This window comes from Thunnus albacares, chromosome 13 (assembly GCF_914725855.1).
Source record: "Thunnus albacares chromosome 13, fThuAlb1.1, whole genome shotgun sequence".
Lineage (NCBI taxonomy): Eukaryota > Metazoa > Chordata > Actinopteri > Scombriformes > Scombridae > Thunnus > Thunnus albacares.
The window spans coordinates 23,720,997-23,739,255 of record NC_058118.1 but is presented as its reverse complement, the minus strand read 5'-3'; the positions used below and the strand labels follow the sequence as shown (position 1 = coordinate 23,739,255).

The window sequence follows — 18,259 nt, the reverse complement described above, 5'->3', positions numbered from 1 at the left end:
CAACCTCATGGAAACTTTACTAACTCACCAAAGTGGCAAAGGGTTCATCCTCTGAGAACTATGAATGTCTGTTTTGTGTGAGTCCATCCAGTAGATGTTGAGATATATCTCTGAACAAGTGCAAACACAAAAATGTTCTAAATAGGTTAGTAAATGTTTACAGCAAAATCACACAATTCTCTCTGTTCTCTAACAAACATAATAAATGAAGAATAAATTAAGAGTTTGTATCAAATAGTTTTAAACTCATTTATATGATGTGTTTTTATCCTGTGCTACACTGCTGCACAACCAATTGCCCCAATTTGGGGACTAATAAAGTAATAATTTAATTGAAATATTTACCTGTCGGCGGCGCTAGAGGAAAAGTAAAAGGATCATCAACGTCACTAGGATTCATCCTCTGGTCACCATGGATATCTGTACCAATTTTCATGCCAATCCCTCTGATAATTGTTGAGATATTTCACTAAAAAACAAAAAAAAATCAACCTCTGGCCCTAAAAAAGGGATCACCAAGGTGAGTAGGGCTCATTGTCTGGGGAACATGAATGTCTGCACACAATTTAATGGGAATCCATCCAGTTTAGATTCAAATATTAAGATATTTTAGTCTGGACCAAAGCGGTGAGAGTCCAACCAGCAAACGTCCAGGTTCTGGTAAAACTCTGGAGGCAGTATGTTCAGCACAAATGTATTTGCAGATTAATTATGAACAATAACTTATTTATTCACTTTAATTAATCAAAACAAGCCAGACTTTGAAAAAAAATTACTAGAAACTTTCTCAGCATTGTTTAGATCAGAATGTCAAGTGTCTAAAATATATTTATGGTTGTGTACATGGTCTCTCAACTCATTACGCCCAGATAATACTGTCCAGTTGTTTTCTTCCTTTCCTGGTTTGAGTAAAAGGCCTTTAAGCATTTATAGCTCTGAACTGTTCAGGTCATCAATGAACAGCGGCAGAATTCAATGGAGGATTGTCTCCAAATACACGATTGGTCCAGAGTAAGCTTTGAAAGCCAGAGCCAGGATAAGCAATCAATGAGTGACAATTACTGATCGATAACTCTATCAACCCTCTGCCTCATACTGTATGAGCTGTGAAGGTCTTTCTTAATGCACCTTTAACACGCCACGGTGCTTTCATTGATCTCTGCGGGGAAATCCTGTCTGCAGAGTGAGAGATGATCTACAAAGAGTAGCAGCAACTCTGAAGTCAGTAATGTATTGATTTCTGGATTTATAACAGTGCTTCAATTCTGATTGATACATTAAGGACACCAAAAGCCTTTTTGGCCCCTAATAGGAATTGGATTTGGTTCACAGCATATTGAAATGTTCCAAATTGGCCACCGTAATGATGATAAACCCCTTTGGTTTACATAAAAACAAGAAATTATGTGAAAACTTTTCTAGGGACATTTGAGGGAGGAAAAACTTCTTTTAACTTAGTTTTATATCAAACAAATAAATAAATAAATTCCACTATGATATGAACATAGAACCAGTTAGCTAATTCTGAAAATTGGGGTTGAAAAAATAATTGTAACTCGAGATAAATTTTCTCGCTATCCTTGCGTTGATATTGTTTTGTCAAACTGCTATTTTCGTAATATAAATAGGATTAAGAGGTTTCTGTGAATAGGCGTAAACTAAATGTTAATCTTTCACTGTACTGGACAGTAAATAAACTTGTCACTTAATCAAGATAAGATAAATAACAATTATTTTGTTAGCATTCAGTAGCTACAGTGAGCTGTATTAGCCAAAACTTTGTGAGAACTGTTTTTGAATGCTACCATTTAATCTAGTTTTAAATACTAAATTGATCATAATTATGCTAATGTCCAACATAGCATAGAAGTTACCCATTCAACCAACTTAGAATATGAACAGAAAACCCCAGATATATTATGTTTTTTTGCTTTTTAAGGCAGAGGCTAGCTTATTAGCATTCAAAATGGCCTCTGCACTGCAGATACATTTTTCATAAAAACAAGAAATTATATGAAAACTTTTTCTGGGGAATTTTTGGGAAGGACAAACTTCCTTTATCCATTTTCTTTACCACTTATCTCTAAAGGGTTGTGGGGAACTTGAACCAATCTCAGCTGACATTGGGTGAGAGGCAGGGACTGGTCACCAGTTAATCACAGGGCTAACATCAAGTATAGAGACAGACAACCATTCACACATTCGGGCAGTTTAGAGACACCAATAAATCTAAGTTGTTATTTTCATAATAGGAAAAGGACAAATGCTTATCTTTAACTGTACAGGACAGTAAAATTTGATAACCTTGACATTTAACTAAGTTAAATAGAATTATTTTTGTTAGCATTCAGAAGCTAAAGCTAGCTGTTTCAGACAAAACTTTGTGATGACTGTTGTTTTTGGTTACTAGTTTTAAATACTAAACACGTTGTAATTACACTATTGTCCAACATAACATATAATTTACCAATTTAACTAACTCAATAAGAACAGAAAACCCAAGATATGTTATGTTTTTTTGCTTTTTAAGGTAACGCCTAGCTTAAAAAGAGGCAACAGAGTGAGATATCTGTCTATCTCATGCTCTGTTTTTCTTGTTTTTATTAAACGGCAATTTTAACACCGAGTGGGACTTCTGTTTTCTCCTCCTCCTCTCTGACAGCAGCAGGGCGGAGAGACGGAGGGAGGAGGAGGAGGAGGAAGAGGAGGAGAAACAGGAGAGGAGGAGTGCGGACTAGCACCGGCGTACAGGACTGTAGGGAAGCAGAAACGGAGGGTTGAATTTTTCCTCCTTGGCCGGGCGGTGGGAGGAGGTGGTGGACGGTGTTTAGGAAGGATAAACTGAGCCTGAAGCCGCCGGGGGAGGGAGACCTGGAGTCGGTCTGCTGCTGTAACCCGAGACAGCATCAACATGGAGCTGGAGAACATCGTGGCCAACACGGTGCTGCTGAAAGCACGGGAAGGTAAGGATGGAGCAGGCGGGTTTGACAGCTCCTCTCTCCCCGGTACCTTACCGATACAGCAGCGGTCCAACGGCAGGAGGGATGCCCCGGACACGGGTGATATGAACTGTTACTGCACTTCCTCTTGGCCGATAAATCTTTCGGTGATGCGACTCAATACGAACAGGATATTACCTAAAAATACGCGCCCGTTCTCTCGAGTGGATAGTACTGTGTACCAAACTCCATTTACAACATGAGCAATTTAAAGTTTTCTGACGTATCCGTGAACGTACATACGTGCTATAACCTGCCTGGAGACTTCCTCCAACTCTTCAGAAAACTGAAGTCAATTCGGCGTGAAAAATAGTTTTAGTAAATCTCTTAATTGCAATAACATCTCTTGTCTTCCTTATTCAATGAGCTTAACATGAGCTGTCAACAACACTGTTATAATACACTCACAAATATAGTTTGTTAAAAGAAGACAGTAGTGATGCCAAGCAAGATAGTTATGTTAGTTTATTATCTATTGACATAAAGCATTGTTTTTGGTGTATGTCGATTAAAGAGTGGGTCTCATAGACTTTTAATGTATCATGTACAAGCGAACTGACACATTTCTAATTTAAGGGCGCGTAAAAATTGCCAGTTTTTCAAAATGAGTTTGGCGTGGCTGTGATTGTGTACATGAAACGTGAAGTGAGCGGTCCGGAAGGGGCTGCAACTGTGAAAAATGCGTGTGCAGCGACACATCGGGTTTCCCTTGCTGATATTGCAGCATCGTCCTGTCCTTTTGCGAAACAGGATGTTGAGGCAGAGCTACTGTGCTGTACTACTTTGGGTTTGTATGTTGTGCTCAGAATTGCACCGTAGGATTTTAGTGTCTTCTTGTTGAAATGGCCCTTTTATTTAGTGCGCAGTCTTGTTTTTTTTTATGGGCTGCTAATATACCTGCAGGCTCACTCTATGCTAAATATCAAAAATGCAAATGCACCAGATCAAATGTTACATCTGCCAAACACTAGTACAGTGTGTAAAATGGCTCCTGTGCACATGATAACACTTCTTGAGCTCTTTCAGTATGACTTGTAGACATCATATTGTGAACAATGGAAACAGCCCTTTGTTATTGTTATTCTAAGCAGGAGACAAAGGTTGTGGTGACTCGGCGCGAACATAATCCTGATGCCATCTGCGGAGAGAGACATGAGAAGATGAGTGTCATGATCTCTCACTGTGAGATTATCTGCTCAATTCAGTTCATCTGTTTGTGCTTGTGGAGGATAAGCTAGCCTCATGGGTACTGGCACCCATCTGCCCAGCTGAAGTGTCCCTGAGCAAGGCACAGTATCTCACAGCAAGAGGCTGGCCTTGACCTTTGACCTCTCCGGAGCCTTGACAAAATGTTCTTTTAATCGCAGGGCCACAAAAAGTCCTGCCTCAGCATTATTACCCAGGAAATGCAATCGCTATAACCGATGCAAATTCAAGAAATATCCACAATATTTGTAAGAGTTTGTAATTTTGCTAAATTACCACAACTATTCTGCATGAAATAGCCAAATCAACAGGCCACTTGTGGCTTGGACTAAATGACACATTTCATGTCATGGTAATTTACGCCATTGCAGCACATTCAGCAAGGATTCAGGCAAGCATTCAGGTGGAAGATGGACAAATCTCAGTTGCCACCAAAAATGATGCCACAGACTGAGCAAAACAATTCCCAAATGTTCCCAAATGAGGTTTGCATTCAGTTAGTCAGAAGAATACAAGTTGATGCGTTGTTCAGACAGCAAAGATGGACATAATCTACCCCATACATAAAAATCGGCACTTTGGAAATAAAACTATAGTTTTATGTTAATGGATTTATTGATTTATTTATTTTAGATATGGATTTAATGGCATTATTGACAGATTTTTATTTGGCGCTAATGTCTAGGGGAAAGTTTAGTTAATAAAGGCTTATAAATGAAATTCAAGCACAGTATTTTCTATTTATATAACTTTTAGCTCATGGTTCTCATTTTCAGAAAATAAATTTAAAAAATATAACTGAAATATAGTCATTGTGATAAGCAGTATGCTTTTTATCAAAGGAAATTATTACATATGACTCTTCATTGGTAGTAGTTTAAAAAAAATTGCATTATTTTCCTTTGCTTGTAATTTTTCCCAATTCCCACAATTTTACTGCAATAAGAAACGGCAGCTTGTAGCAGTGATAATGCTAACACAGACTACACAGTGTTAGTTACATTAGCATGAAAACCATAAAGTAACGTCAGCATGAAGACAATAAAGTAACAATAGCATGAAAATACAATAAAGTTATGTTTACTTGTGTAATGAAAAAGTTATGTTAGCACAATAACAATGAAATAACACTAGAATGAAAATAAATAGTGTTAACATGAAAACAATAAAGTAACGTTAGCATAAACAACACAAAGTGAGGTTAGCATGAAGACAATAAAGTAACAATAGCATGAAAACACAATAAAGTTATGTTAGCTTAAAGAATAAAAAAAAATAATGTTAGCATGGTAACAATAAAATGTTAGCACAAAAACAAAGTAGTGTTAACATGAATATGATAAAGTTATGTTAGCATGATAACAATAAAGTAATGGTAGCATGAAAACAAAGTAACAATAGTATAAAAAACAGTAACGTTAACATGAAAACACAATTGAGTTATGTTAGCATGGTAACAAGAAATTAATGTTAGCATGAAAACAAAGTAGTGTTAGCATGTAAATGTAAACACGTTAGCAAGTTAACAGTAAAGTAATGTTAACAATTAAAATAAAAAAGTAGCATTAGCATAAACAACCTCAAGGTTTGTATATATTTGTAGTTACATTTGGTTTTCTTCATACAGTATCAACATTTATGATGTTCCAGCTTTTTCCTGCAAACATACTAAACACTGGACTGTGATGTATACAGACAATACAAGATTTAATCAGTATTATTGATCAGCCACACAGGATCATGACAAGAGACTCTGAGACATGTTGAATGTTTTTTCCTTTATGAGTGTAACACTGCCATGCACTTTACACCCAAAGCCTTCAGTTTACACATAAACACACTGTAACTACATGTGGAACTGATCACCAAAGTATTGATTACAGAGTCTGACAAATGTTGCTCTTCATTAAACAGCCTTAAACACACAGTAACATGAGCTGTGTGACCTTAAAATGAGTGTGTCTTTCTGCAGTTTCAGTATGAAATCATCCACTTCCATCAAAAAATCCAGGACTCTGAAATCCAGGACTCAGATCTCTGAAGCTAACAGCTAGTTCTGCACTTTGAGCTTTACGATTTGTGCAGTTTACAGCACAGAAACAACTTCACATGGCGATACTCACATACGTTCTCAGTCATTCTGGCTTGTTTTTTTTACTGATGACGTTGGCCGGAAACCCGTCTGCAGAATTGAGAAAAGTTAAACACCAGGTCAGGTCGATGCAGCTGGATTAATACCAATAAATAATCAATCACTGGTCACCAGGTGTAAACACACCCACCAGAAGGCTGCAGACAATGTGGTAACTCCATTCGATTTAAAAGGAACATGCTGCCTTCTTTACATGCTTAAACATATAAACTAAAATGCTTATGCAGTTGCTTATACTTCACATTACTGCTCACTATTTCCCAAAGTGTGCCATCTGCTTTTCAACTAATTTCTGACCTTCGAGGAAGCAATTAGTGCCAGTTAATTTCAGTGTGCCTTTGAAATCCAATTGCAGAGGCCTAAAAGTTGCTTTAATGAGAAGATGAGTGTCACGATCCCTTTCGGCGTGATTCATCACAGTTAACTGCGTTCGTTCTACAGCGAAGTTCATCACAAGTGGAAGGTAGTGAGTGGACTGAATTGTTGTGGCTGAACTGTGGGTGCAAATTGTTGTTTTTTTTTAAAAGAAGCCTTTGAACTTTGACCTAAAATATTCCATTTACTTTTCACAGTTTACAATTATTTAGAAAATTATGTTTTTTTAAAAGGAAAAGGAGCCATGAAGTTTTAGGGTGGAGTTTTTTCCTCCTTCCTAAGCTGCGTTAGGCAACTTCCCATATATTTAAATGTCAGGGAGAGTAAACAGTGTGACCTTAAATGACCAACAACCCTGTAGTGTGACGTCGTTACTGCACACAAATGTGATGCAGAGGCAACAGGTGCAATGTCAGAGAATCCATCTTTATCTGTACAGAGTCTCTGCTGTTCATGAGTTTATATTTGACTTATGTGTGCATCCTATTTGGATAATCTATTAATCATTTCTTTCATTTTCAAATTAAAAATGTCAAACATTCTCCAGTTCCAGTCGATCATTTATGAGGATTTGCTGCTTTTCTTATGTGATAGTAAACTGAGTGTGTTTGGGTTTTTTTGACTGTTGTTCTAACAAACTAGGCAATATGAAGACGTCAACTTGGATTTTAGGAAACTGACAAACATTTTTCACTGTTTCCAGATGTTTTACAGAACAAACCATGAAGCGATTAATCGAGAAAATAATCAGCAGGTTAATGGATAATGGAAAATAGCTGCAGCTCTACACACCAGTGTTATTTTGTCACGTGATTTTGATTTAATTTTAATCTCCTGATGAAAACGTATGTTAATTTTAGTCCAATTTTACTTTTTTTTTTTTAATGTTTGAGTCAACAAAAACTAAACACAACAATGCAGCCGTCAAATGAAAGTTGAACGAAGGTAACCTTCACTTTTGGTTTCCTCATTTTCTCTCGACTAAAACTGTTTGTGTGAACAAATGTGTAGCTGCTTGACCACACTTGTAGTGTTTCTTGTTGTATATAAAAAAAATGTTTTGACAGGTGTTCAGGAACTCAAGAAAAGCAGCATAAGAAAGAAGCTGATGATAGAAGGAAATCAACCATAATGGGTTTCATGTTTTTGTTAGATTTTATCAGGTCTGTAGTGATGCCAGCTTTATCTCCTGCAGTATGCAGGGTTGGGCATCGTTTCATGCTTCTCAGTACGACTGCTAATACAACAAGAAACCAGAATTATACTTAACGCGATACATGTTTTTCTGCAAAATCATTTTGTTTTTATTAACAACAGAAGCCAAAGATCTCAAACGTTAAAGAGATCTTAAGTAGCTTTTTCTGAACGGTTGCAACTTTGGCAACAAGTTATGAGATAATGGAAAAATATTAAAACATTGTGTAACAGTAGCACAAGTAGAAAGAGTCAGTCAAACAATAAAATCCAGCTAAAGGTTGCAAACGTTATCTAAAATCAGAAGCAACCGGCTGCCAAACCGCCCTGAGTGTACTGAACTGAGGAAGGGTTTGTTTTATCGCTAATGAATTAAACCTTTCATTTGTAAGAGGAAGAAAGTGTTGTTTCTTCCAAAAGGTCTCACTCCAAGTGTTGACTAAAACACACACAACTGTACAGCAATCTGATAAATAAAGGCGCCTTTATAGTGTACAAGTTTATTACATGTCACATGGTGTGAGGCAACTTTAATAAAGTCTCGTCAGACGCAGACAGACAGATGCAGGACTTAACGTTGTGGTTGGTAGTTTTCCAAAGTTACCAGACACTCAGCATTTTTACCAGCCAAAGTTTTGTTGTTGGGGAATTACGTTAGTACAGTCATCAAATATTCAGCTCTGATAAGGTTGTGTGTGAAGCTCCTTTTGTATGAAAACATGCATAAGACAAAGACATAAAAAGAGCAGCGTCTTATTGCATGTAATAAAAGTGGTGAAGAAGAAGAAGATCAGTTGAAAAGATAAAAACTAGCAAGAGAAAATTATTTAAATAGTTATTAACAACAATAGTAAATAAGACAAAGTAGAAGAAATATCTGCAATAGGGAGCAAATTGTTTTTGTCTAATCACTTCAATCGTTTCCTGATTCAAAATGACAGATACTCCTAATTGTTCCTCTTGCCAGCTGTGTGTGTGTGTGTGTGTGCGTGAGAGAGAGAGAGACGCTCTTGTAGCTGCAGCGGGCGGGCGGGCGGGCGGGCGGGTGGGGGGCAGGAGCGAGGGGAAGGGAAGAGGGTGGGGAGGGGGGAGTCGAGCTAACAGTAATTTTCCTCTGATCGATCTGCAGCGCTGCTCCAGTTTGTGACAAAAGAGTTCACGACACAGGACGCCATCCGCCAAAGTGGCCAATAAGAGTGACCGTATTACACGCTGCTGCTAAATCCTACCTGCGTTTGGCAGGTGGGTGAGTGCTAATGTCAAGCCCTGCATGAATGCAGTGGTGAATCGCAGCATCTACATCTACCTTCATCATTTTGGTTGGTCCAGGTCTATATTTATATTCTAGGGCCCTACTGGAATATCTTTGCATGAATTCAAATTTTATTTGTCACATACACAATCATACTCAGTACACATAGTGAACAAAACAATAATAATAACAACAAAAAAAGAGCAATTAATATTAGACACATGTACACAGTACACAAAACATTATTCCCAGTTAAAAACTCCTTATTTATCTTCTACTGGTTCTTTATGCAGCCCCTCAGTTCAGCCTCTGTCTGAAACAGGCCGTTTTAGCTCCTGTCTCTTTAAGGCCCCGCCTCCCGATGAGCCCGCTCTGCTCTGATTGGTCAGCTTCAGGAAGCTTCCCCCGGCTCCTCCAGGCTACGTAAACAAACTATAGTAGCAGGATTTCACTTCTTTTTCTCCTTCTTTACTCCAAATGTCAACTTCTCAAATCCATCCATACATGTCGGAGCTGAATCAGATCTGAAATATGAGAGTGGACAACGTGAACAACTTCAACAACAAAGATTAAAGAACGGACGCATGTTTATGTGCGCACACAAACATTCTGATGTCATCACGAGGAGGAAATAGAGGTACCTTTGCAAACGTTCAGATGAGGCTGAAGCTCTTGTTTTTTCTCTCTAAACTTCATTCAAAATCCGCACTTATGAAAATGTCACGTCAGCATCACTTCCTGTCGTATTCTGATTGGTGGGCGAGTCTCACAGTGAGATCTGGGAGAATTTCACCACGTTTCTCTCACGATTGTCAACTTTTGTCTCATTCAGCTCAAAATCCCACAGAAGGAGCCTTTATATACAGTTTAAAATGAGAAAACAGAAGATTTAAATCAGAAAATATCTAATCAAAGAATAAATAAACAAGATCATTCAACGGCAACTTTTAGTACTTTGGTACAGTTTTCAGTATTTGGTATTACAGACACATTTTGATCGCTACCAAGAAGATGCTACTAGTTGGCTTCTGTAACAATATATTTTCTCATGGTGGCTTTTATTCGATTCTCAAAAGCTTAAACATGTTCTCAGAGTTTTATGTTGATATTTTATGCTGAAAAAGTATCTATTAACTGGGTACAACAGCAGTTATACTGTTAGCTTTCAACAACTACAGCTAACATGAATCCGTGGCTCATGTTGTGTTCATGTCATGTGACTATTACCGTAATTTCCGGTTTTCAACATGTAAATAACGTTCACGTCAACACCAAAGCTGTAATTACATGCAGAAACAGATTTCTCTGAAATAATAACACAGAAATGTCTCAGAAAGCAAACAAACAGGGATGTTTGTCCGTTGTTGAAGGTGATTAAATGCAAATTGAATATCGTGCTCTATTGTCCATGCACAGTATCTTTAACCCTCACATCCAGCTGTGTAACTCTGAGTTGTAAACATGGAAATTTTTCTAACTGTTACCATCATATGACCCGAACACAGCTGACTCATAGGACATATTGTTGTTGATACAAGGTCAAGGTCATTGTTTTATCTCCATTCAAATTACCTGGTGTTATAAAATGACCACATTTGTAAGTCAAAATAGTTTTTCGGTGGTGTTTTCCTTTAAATATTCTTTTGGTTTTTTTCATCCTCTTCCAACAAAAAGTTCAGTAAATGTTTGTTTTGTTGCTGTTTTCAGAGAGTTTGAGACTTTTAATAGTATCAGGATCTGCCTGTTTAGTTTTATCCACTTTAAAACATTTGTATAATGGCACCGACCTCTTAAATGGCACAAGGAAAAAAAACCAAAACATTATTGATTTGTAAAACTACTCACAATAAAAGTTGTTTTCTTCCCTGGCTGCAGGGAGAGTTGAGTTTCTCTGGTTGTCTTTAGAGCTGCAACGATTTTACCGACTGACGGGAACATTTATCTGTAACTATTTTGAATAATTGAATAATTGTTGTAGTCATTTTTATCGAAAAAGGTTAAAGAATCGTCATACATGATAGAAAAGCGATTATCTTTGGATGTTAGACTGTTGATCAGATAAAACAAGACATTTGAAGACGTCACCATGAGCTCTGAGAAATTATAACTATAAAATTATAAATTTTACTATATTTGGACATTTTTATAGACAAAAAGATAAATTGAGAAAGTAATTAGCAGATTAATTGATAATGAATATATTCAGTCATTTCTCTCTGACTCTTCAGCGGCGCTTGTGCTCATTTGTGGTTTTTCAGGATAACAAAAAAACCCCACTCAGTTTTGATTTTGATTGGTGGGGAAAACCGTGCAGGTGAGAGTGGAATCTTCTCTTTCCTCCCAAGCGATTGAGGGTCTGATGTGGCAGAAATAGAAATCTAATGTACATGAACAGGTGTTTGAAGCCGTTCATGATTAAAAAGAAGTGCCTGCAGCAGCAGAGGAGGAGGAGGAGGAGGAGGAGGTGGAAGGTGTTGACGGAGCTCAATCAGAGGCTTGTTAATGTAAAGCAGGTGGTGTTTCACTTTTAGATATGCTCTCCTATATGTTAATCTGATTGCAGTTTTATATTTCATATCTGAGTAAAGCACCTGAGTCAATTTTATATATATAAAAAAATTTTTTTTATATTAAAGGAAAGGTATCGACTAAAATAAAGCCGATCGTTTCTTTCCTGTGTTTTGTCACCTCAGCCTGCTGGTGTTGCAGTGCAGCATTTTGCTTGTACGTGTGTTATAGGGCTGCAGCTAATGATCATTTTCATCAGCCATCAATCGGTTGTTTGGTCTGTAAAAAATCCAAGTATCGTCGGATAATTCGTAATTCATTTGTAATTCAAAAACCAAAAAACGGTAAATCTGTTATTTGTTTCAAAACAAAAAAACGTTTTTGGTTATAAATAACGAAAAAACAATCAAAACCGGCCCGTTTTTGGTTTTTGCTGATTCGTTTTATCGTTATTCCTTTTTGGATTGAATATCGATCAGGTCTGCGTGACATCAAGCCAATTCATTTTTGTATTTGAAACCAAAAACGGAAGTCACGTTTTTTTTTTTCCTTTTTTCATTTTAAACCAAAAACGAAATCACGTGATCTATTCCTTTTTTGTCTCCCAATGAAAATCCAAAAAACCAAATTCAAAAGACCGTGCAATTTTAGTTAAGAAATCGAGTATTTTTTGTCAGTTTTGTACGGTAGCGGAAGCGGCTACATTAGCCTACCCATGATCCTCAGCGACCGTTGCTATGGTGAAGACGCCAGCCGTAACATATAGTCAGTGTAACATTATGTAGTACTGCAGATTATTGGTTTTGATCGGGATCGACGTACTTTACTGTACATTGAACTGTAAAGAAAATAATGTGTGCTATGGACAAAGAAACGAAGTGTATGAAATATAAGAAAGGTGATGAGAGAATAAATTAAACAAATAATTAATAAATAATTACATTATGTAACAGTGGAGGTTGAATAAAATGTACAATCTAAAGTCCAGTTTGATGAAAATTACGAAAGTGAAAGTGTAGGGCTTAAATGATGGATGTGAAATGTAAAGTTCAGTTTTATAACCCCGTCTTCATCCCGTTTACACCATGGTTGGCGCTGGCGTCTTCACCATAGCAACGGTCGCTGAGGATCATGGGTAGGCTAATGTAGCCGCTTCCGCTACCGTACAAAACTGACAAAAATACTTGATTTCTAAACCAAAATTGCACGGTCTTTTGAACTTGCTTTTCTGGATTTTCGTTGGGAAATAAAAAGAGGAATAGATCACGTGATTTCGTTTTTCGTTTTTGGTTTAAAATTAAAAAATGAAAAACCCTGTGACTTCCGTTTTTGATTTCAAACGCAAAAACGAATTGGCTTGATGTCCGCAGACCTGCTCGATATTTGAAATATTATAATTGTTTCAGTCATTTTTCAAGCAAAAATTCCAGAAGTTTTCTGGTTCCAGCCTCTCATATATATACTATAATAATAAACTTTATTTATATAGCACTTTTCTTAACAAATATGTGACGATTTGCTGTTTTCTCTGTCGAATATGGTAATGAATTGAACACCTTGAAGCGAACATTTGTACTGTTAGACAAAACAAGCAAATTGAAGACACCACTGTGAAGCTCTAGAAAGTTGTGAATGCAATCTTTTCTCTATTTTTTTTTAGCATTTCATCGACTAAATGATTCATTTAGAAAATAATTGACACATTAATCATTTACGTTGGCAGCAGATACTATCAGCTGTCACTAATTAACATTAATTAACTTGACAACATGTCCAAAATGAACCTGAAAATGAAACTTTTGTGGATTTTGTGAGTTTGTATTCTACTCTGTAAAGCTGCTGTTAAATTGTGAGTGTTTCTGTAGTTTCAACAACTCCAATAGAGTGAGACGTCTTCTCTCTAGAGGATCGCTTCACGTCACTTTCAGGAGTCACATCCTTCACTTCAGCTTTTCTGTCATATCATATCAATAATTTGCTGATCAGTTTAGCAGTTTTGAACCAGGACCTTCAGTATTTGATTTAAGTAGCTCATGAAAAAGTCAAAGTCAGTAAACTACAGCTTTTATTTCAATGTGACAGATTAATATTAAGTCACCATATATTTCGCTGATATGTACATAAATACATGTTTTAGATCAGACTCATTTCTGCAACACTTTACAACAAAACTGTCAGAAAATCAAGCCCTAACTGCAAAAAAACACCTTCAACACACAAGTCTGGATTGAATGCTGTCAGATTAACGTAACAGCGGGTAAAACATAAAGAGAAACCTCTTATATCAACTTCTAGGATCATCCTAAAAAGTTAGAATTTACTGTTTTCCCTGTTTTGTAAACTGAATATCTTTGTTTTGGACTGTTAGTAGGACAAAACAAGACATTTTCTATATTTTTGACATTTTATAATCTATAAAACATCAAAATAATAACTTAATTTGATCTTTTAAATGATTAAAGAGCTAATTGAAGTCATGTAGCCATAGATCATTCAGTAGTGAAAATCTTAAGTTTCCGCCTGAATATGTTTCACTTACTAACATTCAGTCTGCTGATGTTTCTTATTATGCTGCAGGAAAGTAAAAATACTATTCATAGACCGTGACATTTCTCTGCCTCTGCTTACTGAAGACATAAAAGAAGGCGACAGACAACATGTGACAAATATCTCAGACTTGCCTTCAAACCGTGATTCCCAACTAGGAGTACTTGAACCCCGGGGGGAAGACTGTAGAGTTGAATTAATGATTTGATTAAAAATACATCTGCATATTGAGTCAGCTATAACAATTCATTTAGGTGTTATTGCAATTATGAGCATGTGAAAACTTGTTAGCAAGTGAGCAGACAAAACTGAACTAAACATTGACAGTTCAGTTGTATGAAAATGTTGTAATATCCACTATTAGATGATTTAATAGTTAAATAACATCCAGTTTGAAATTAATTCAAATGAAAACATCTGGAACATAAATGGTGGGGGTGCGTCTTACAAGAAATGGTGGTCAGTCGAAATTATTTGCTTGAAATGTATGTAGATATAGCTACTAGTACAGTGTGGGCCTAATAAAAATACCACTTTTTAACTGCTAATAATATAGAATATAATAATAATGATAATAGTTATAGCCTAATAGAATAAGAAATATAAAAGTATGTAGCAAACTATTTTTGCCATGTTGCTGTAGCTTAGCTTGCTGCATTTCTCTTCTGCTTCAGTGCAGTTGAACTTCATTTAATGTAACTGGTAGCTTAGCTAAATACACTTTACACGTAGCTGCCTAACACTGGCAGTTGGTGTACAGTGTTGGGTTTTTTTTTAGAGCTTTTTCTCTGAAAGCAGCTGCCTGCTGCGGTGGAAAACAACGCTACGAGAGCGCTGAGAGTGAACCAAAAACAGTAAAGTTGCAGCCCAACAGCTAAACAATAAGCTGAAACTCAAAAATAAAGAGTCAAAGTGAAACTTCAACTACAAAGGTTCTGTTCTAGAAGTAAGAAAACCTCATTCAGAGTCACCAAATTCACATTTGTAGTCGTGTAAATGACTAAAAATCCAGCCGTGAAAGAGAACCTTTCTCAACAGCGTGTCAAGTTGTTCACTCGATATGTTTACACAAAGATAGTCATATTTAAAGAGCATATTTAATATCACTGTTTGTTCAATATTTTGTTTATTGAACAGCATTTCCCATAAGCTTTAGAGGATCGCAGATTGTGTGGCTGTTTTTATACAGCAGAGATTAAAGCTAAGAGGTTGAAAAACGACAGCAGAAGATTGTTTTCACGAGTTTTATGGAAACCGAAGTTACGATGACGTAAGGAGCCAAGCTGCTGGTAAATTTTCATGGGAGTTGTAGTTTTTTTTGCTGTGCTCACAAAGTAATTGTTTAACTTTGTTAAAATAACAGAGGTTTCAACTTCTGATAGCAGCTGCTTTAGTGGAGACGAGTTGTCTTAGTTGTCTACAATTAGTTGATTGGCAGAAAATTAATCGCCAACTATTTTGATAATTAACGGTTTTGAGTTGTTTTTGAAGAAAACTTCAGCTTCCAGCTCCTCAAATGTGAATATTTTCTGGTTTCTTTAATTCTTTAGTACAGTAAACTGAATATCTTTGGGTTGTGGACTGTTGGTCGGGAAAAAACAAGACATTTTAGGTTGCACCTTGTCAAACGGTGACATTTTTCAGCATTTTCTGACATTTTATACATCAAACTACGACTACTATGACTTAAGCTCTCTATAAAGCCCCATAAAGCTGTACAATTTTAAAATATATTACTATTAAAATATAAATTACAGCTGTTTTGAGTAGTGACACAGTAGCTGGAAACTACCACTCACATTAACACTTCAGAATAACTTTGTACAGTTTAGCTGCTGTTCAAGAATCATACTGTCAGGAAAACACATAACATTTTCTTTTATTCGGCTGGTGTGACATTGTTTTATGAAAGTATTATGGCGGTACAGTTATCTCCTGTCAGGCTGAACTTTTTCAGGGTCTTAGATAATCTATCATGTCACACACTGTTGGTTAAATTTCTTTCATTCTGGTCAAAACATCAGCATTGACAGAGCTTCTCCTCTCCCTGTAATGTTTCTCTTCCATGACTAAAAGCTTAATAGTTCAGCTAATGAGGCTGCTTTCAGTCTAATTACGTATATTTATCATTTTGTGGAGAATCTGTGTTTCAGTGTCTTCCTGCCTCAGTGATAGGCCATATTCTTGTGCTGTTTGTCTTGATTTTCATTCCCATTAATACACAGAGCAGACATCAGGGATCTCGTTTTCTCTGTAATCAATCAGCTTATCGCTAATTCTGTGGCTGATATTATCATCAGTTTCCCGGTCCTAACCAAAACATCTTGTTTGCATCGTGTCTATGACAATAATTCATTTTTACTAAGGCATGCCTGAGTTTCAGCAGCCATGTAGTATTTGAATAGCAAATCCCAGAGCGTGGCATTGACTTTCTCTTTGGCAGAACACACACGCCTCGAGGCTGCTGCTGTGTTCACAACACCATCGCCATGTTTGCACCTTTTAGAGCTGATACTAACTCTGGGCGAGACCTGAGGGACGCCCAGCAACACGTTAACGAATGGTTTCAGCTTCATGTTGTCTTACTTTTCTTCTTACTCAGTTTGATTTACTCACTAAAATCTCATTTTCATGATTGAAAATAAGCATATAATAAAAAGAAATGCTGTTTATTTTTACAATTAACCAGTTAATCATTTGGTCTATAAAACATCGGAGAACAAAGGAAATAACCATCATAATATGCCAGAGCACACAATAACATCATTAAATGTCTTGTTTTTGTTTAACTAACAGTCCAAAACCCCAAAATATTCAGTTTACTAAAATATAAAATCAAGAAAAGCAGCAAATTATCACATTTGAGAACCTTTAGACATCAAATAATCTGCATTTTTGCTTGAAAAAAATCCTAAACAATGAATCGATTAACAAAATAGTTTATTTAGTTAATTTTAATCGACTAAAGGATTAATTTACCATTCACACCTCTAATACAGAATTGTTTATTTGTCTCATATGCCCTGGGTTTTGCCTCCCAGGCTACATACAGGCTATCCTTGGCCTGGTTAAATTTGCTTTCGATAGACCGACACCCATTAACCAGTAACTAACTGATTCATTTTTAAGAAAAGTTGTTGATGTAGCTTTCGTTTGTGAGAGCTGTCCAGCAGTCGGTGGTCAGAACTAGCTTGTCTGCCCTGGTTAGCTTGACGTTTAGCTCATCCTTCTTCAGCTCAAAGTGTTTTCAATGCATTTAGTCACAGTACCTCTCAGGCTTGAGGTACCAAACTAGCTCGGTCTCAATTATTCCTCACACCAACTGGGTGATGGCCTAATAACGAAGTAACACCTACGTTGTTATTACAGATAGACTGTAGGATTAGCATGCTAGGCTAACAATTCGTCCGCTGTGTGACTTTATATTCGTGCTGTGAAGTCTTTCAGAGCACACAAACACTGTAAACACATCTGCCCAGCACAGTGCTGTTAAGCTGGAGACACGGTTTATTTTTGGGCTACACACAGCACATGCTAACTATGCTAGCTATGCTAACTAGCTGCTAGCCGCTGTGCAGGCTGGTGAAATGGATCCATCATGTCTCTTTGCATCCACGGCTGGTTCTCCTGTCAGTATTGGAGCCTGTATGTTTAAGTCACATGCTTCATGTATGTTTCATCATTTATTCATTTATTTAAGTCTGTTTACATTGAACTTTGTCACATCAACTTTTCCACCATGGCAAAGCATACCATTTTTTGCAATATTTCCACTCATGTTTCTTACATTAGCAATTTGAAAATGTGAATAAAAACAGGTGGATGGAAACCAACCTGCTGGCTCGTTTTCTCATGCTTATTCCAGTTCAGGGTCACTGCAGGCAGAAACATCTCAGGAGCAACACATTAACAAAGTCATGAGACAAAACCTGAATGAACGTAAAGACTTCACAGATTGGTCAACAGACGGAAGTCTACTCCGAGTCAGCCTTGTTGTGATGAAACCACAACTGCTTTTTTGTAGTT

General features: G+C 36.8%; 1 protein-coding gene and 1 long non-coding RNA gene across 2 annotated transcripts in view; one reads left to right on the top strand and one right to left on the bottom strand.

The window, feature by feature from the left end:
- Positions 1-71: 71 nt before the first annotated feature.
- On the bottom strand, positions 72-1,334 carry LOC122995570. The gene is made up of 2 exons (XR_006406813.1): positions 346-1,334; positions 72-110 (listed from the first exon to the last, which is right to left on the bottom strand). It is a non-coding gene; the product is annotated as an uncharacterized LOC122995570 (long non-coding RNA).
- Positions 1,335-2,668: 1,334 nt separating this feature from the next.
- grk6 (G protein-coupled receptor kinase 6) overlaps positions 2,669-18,259 on the top strand; it is a 74,736-nt gene continuing 59,145 nt past the window's right edge. Inside the window, exon 1 of the mRNA XM_044370290.1 lies at positions 2,669-2,963. Coding sequence (XP_044226225.1) covers positions 2,912-2,963 — 52 coding nt within the window. The 5' untranslated portion in view covers positions 2,669-2,911. The remainder of the gene's footprint in view (positions 2,964-18,259) is intronic.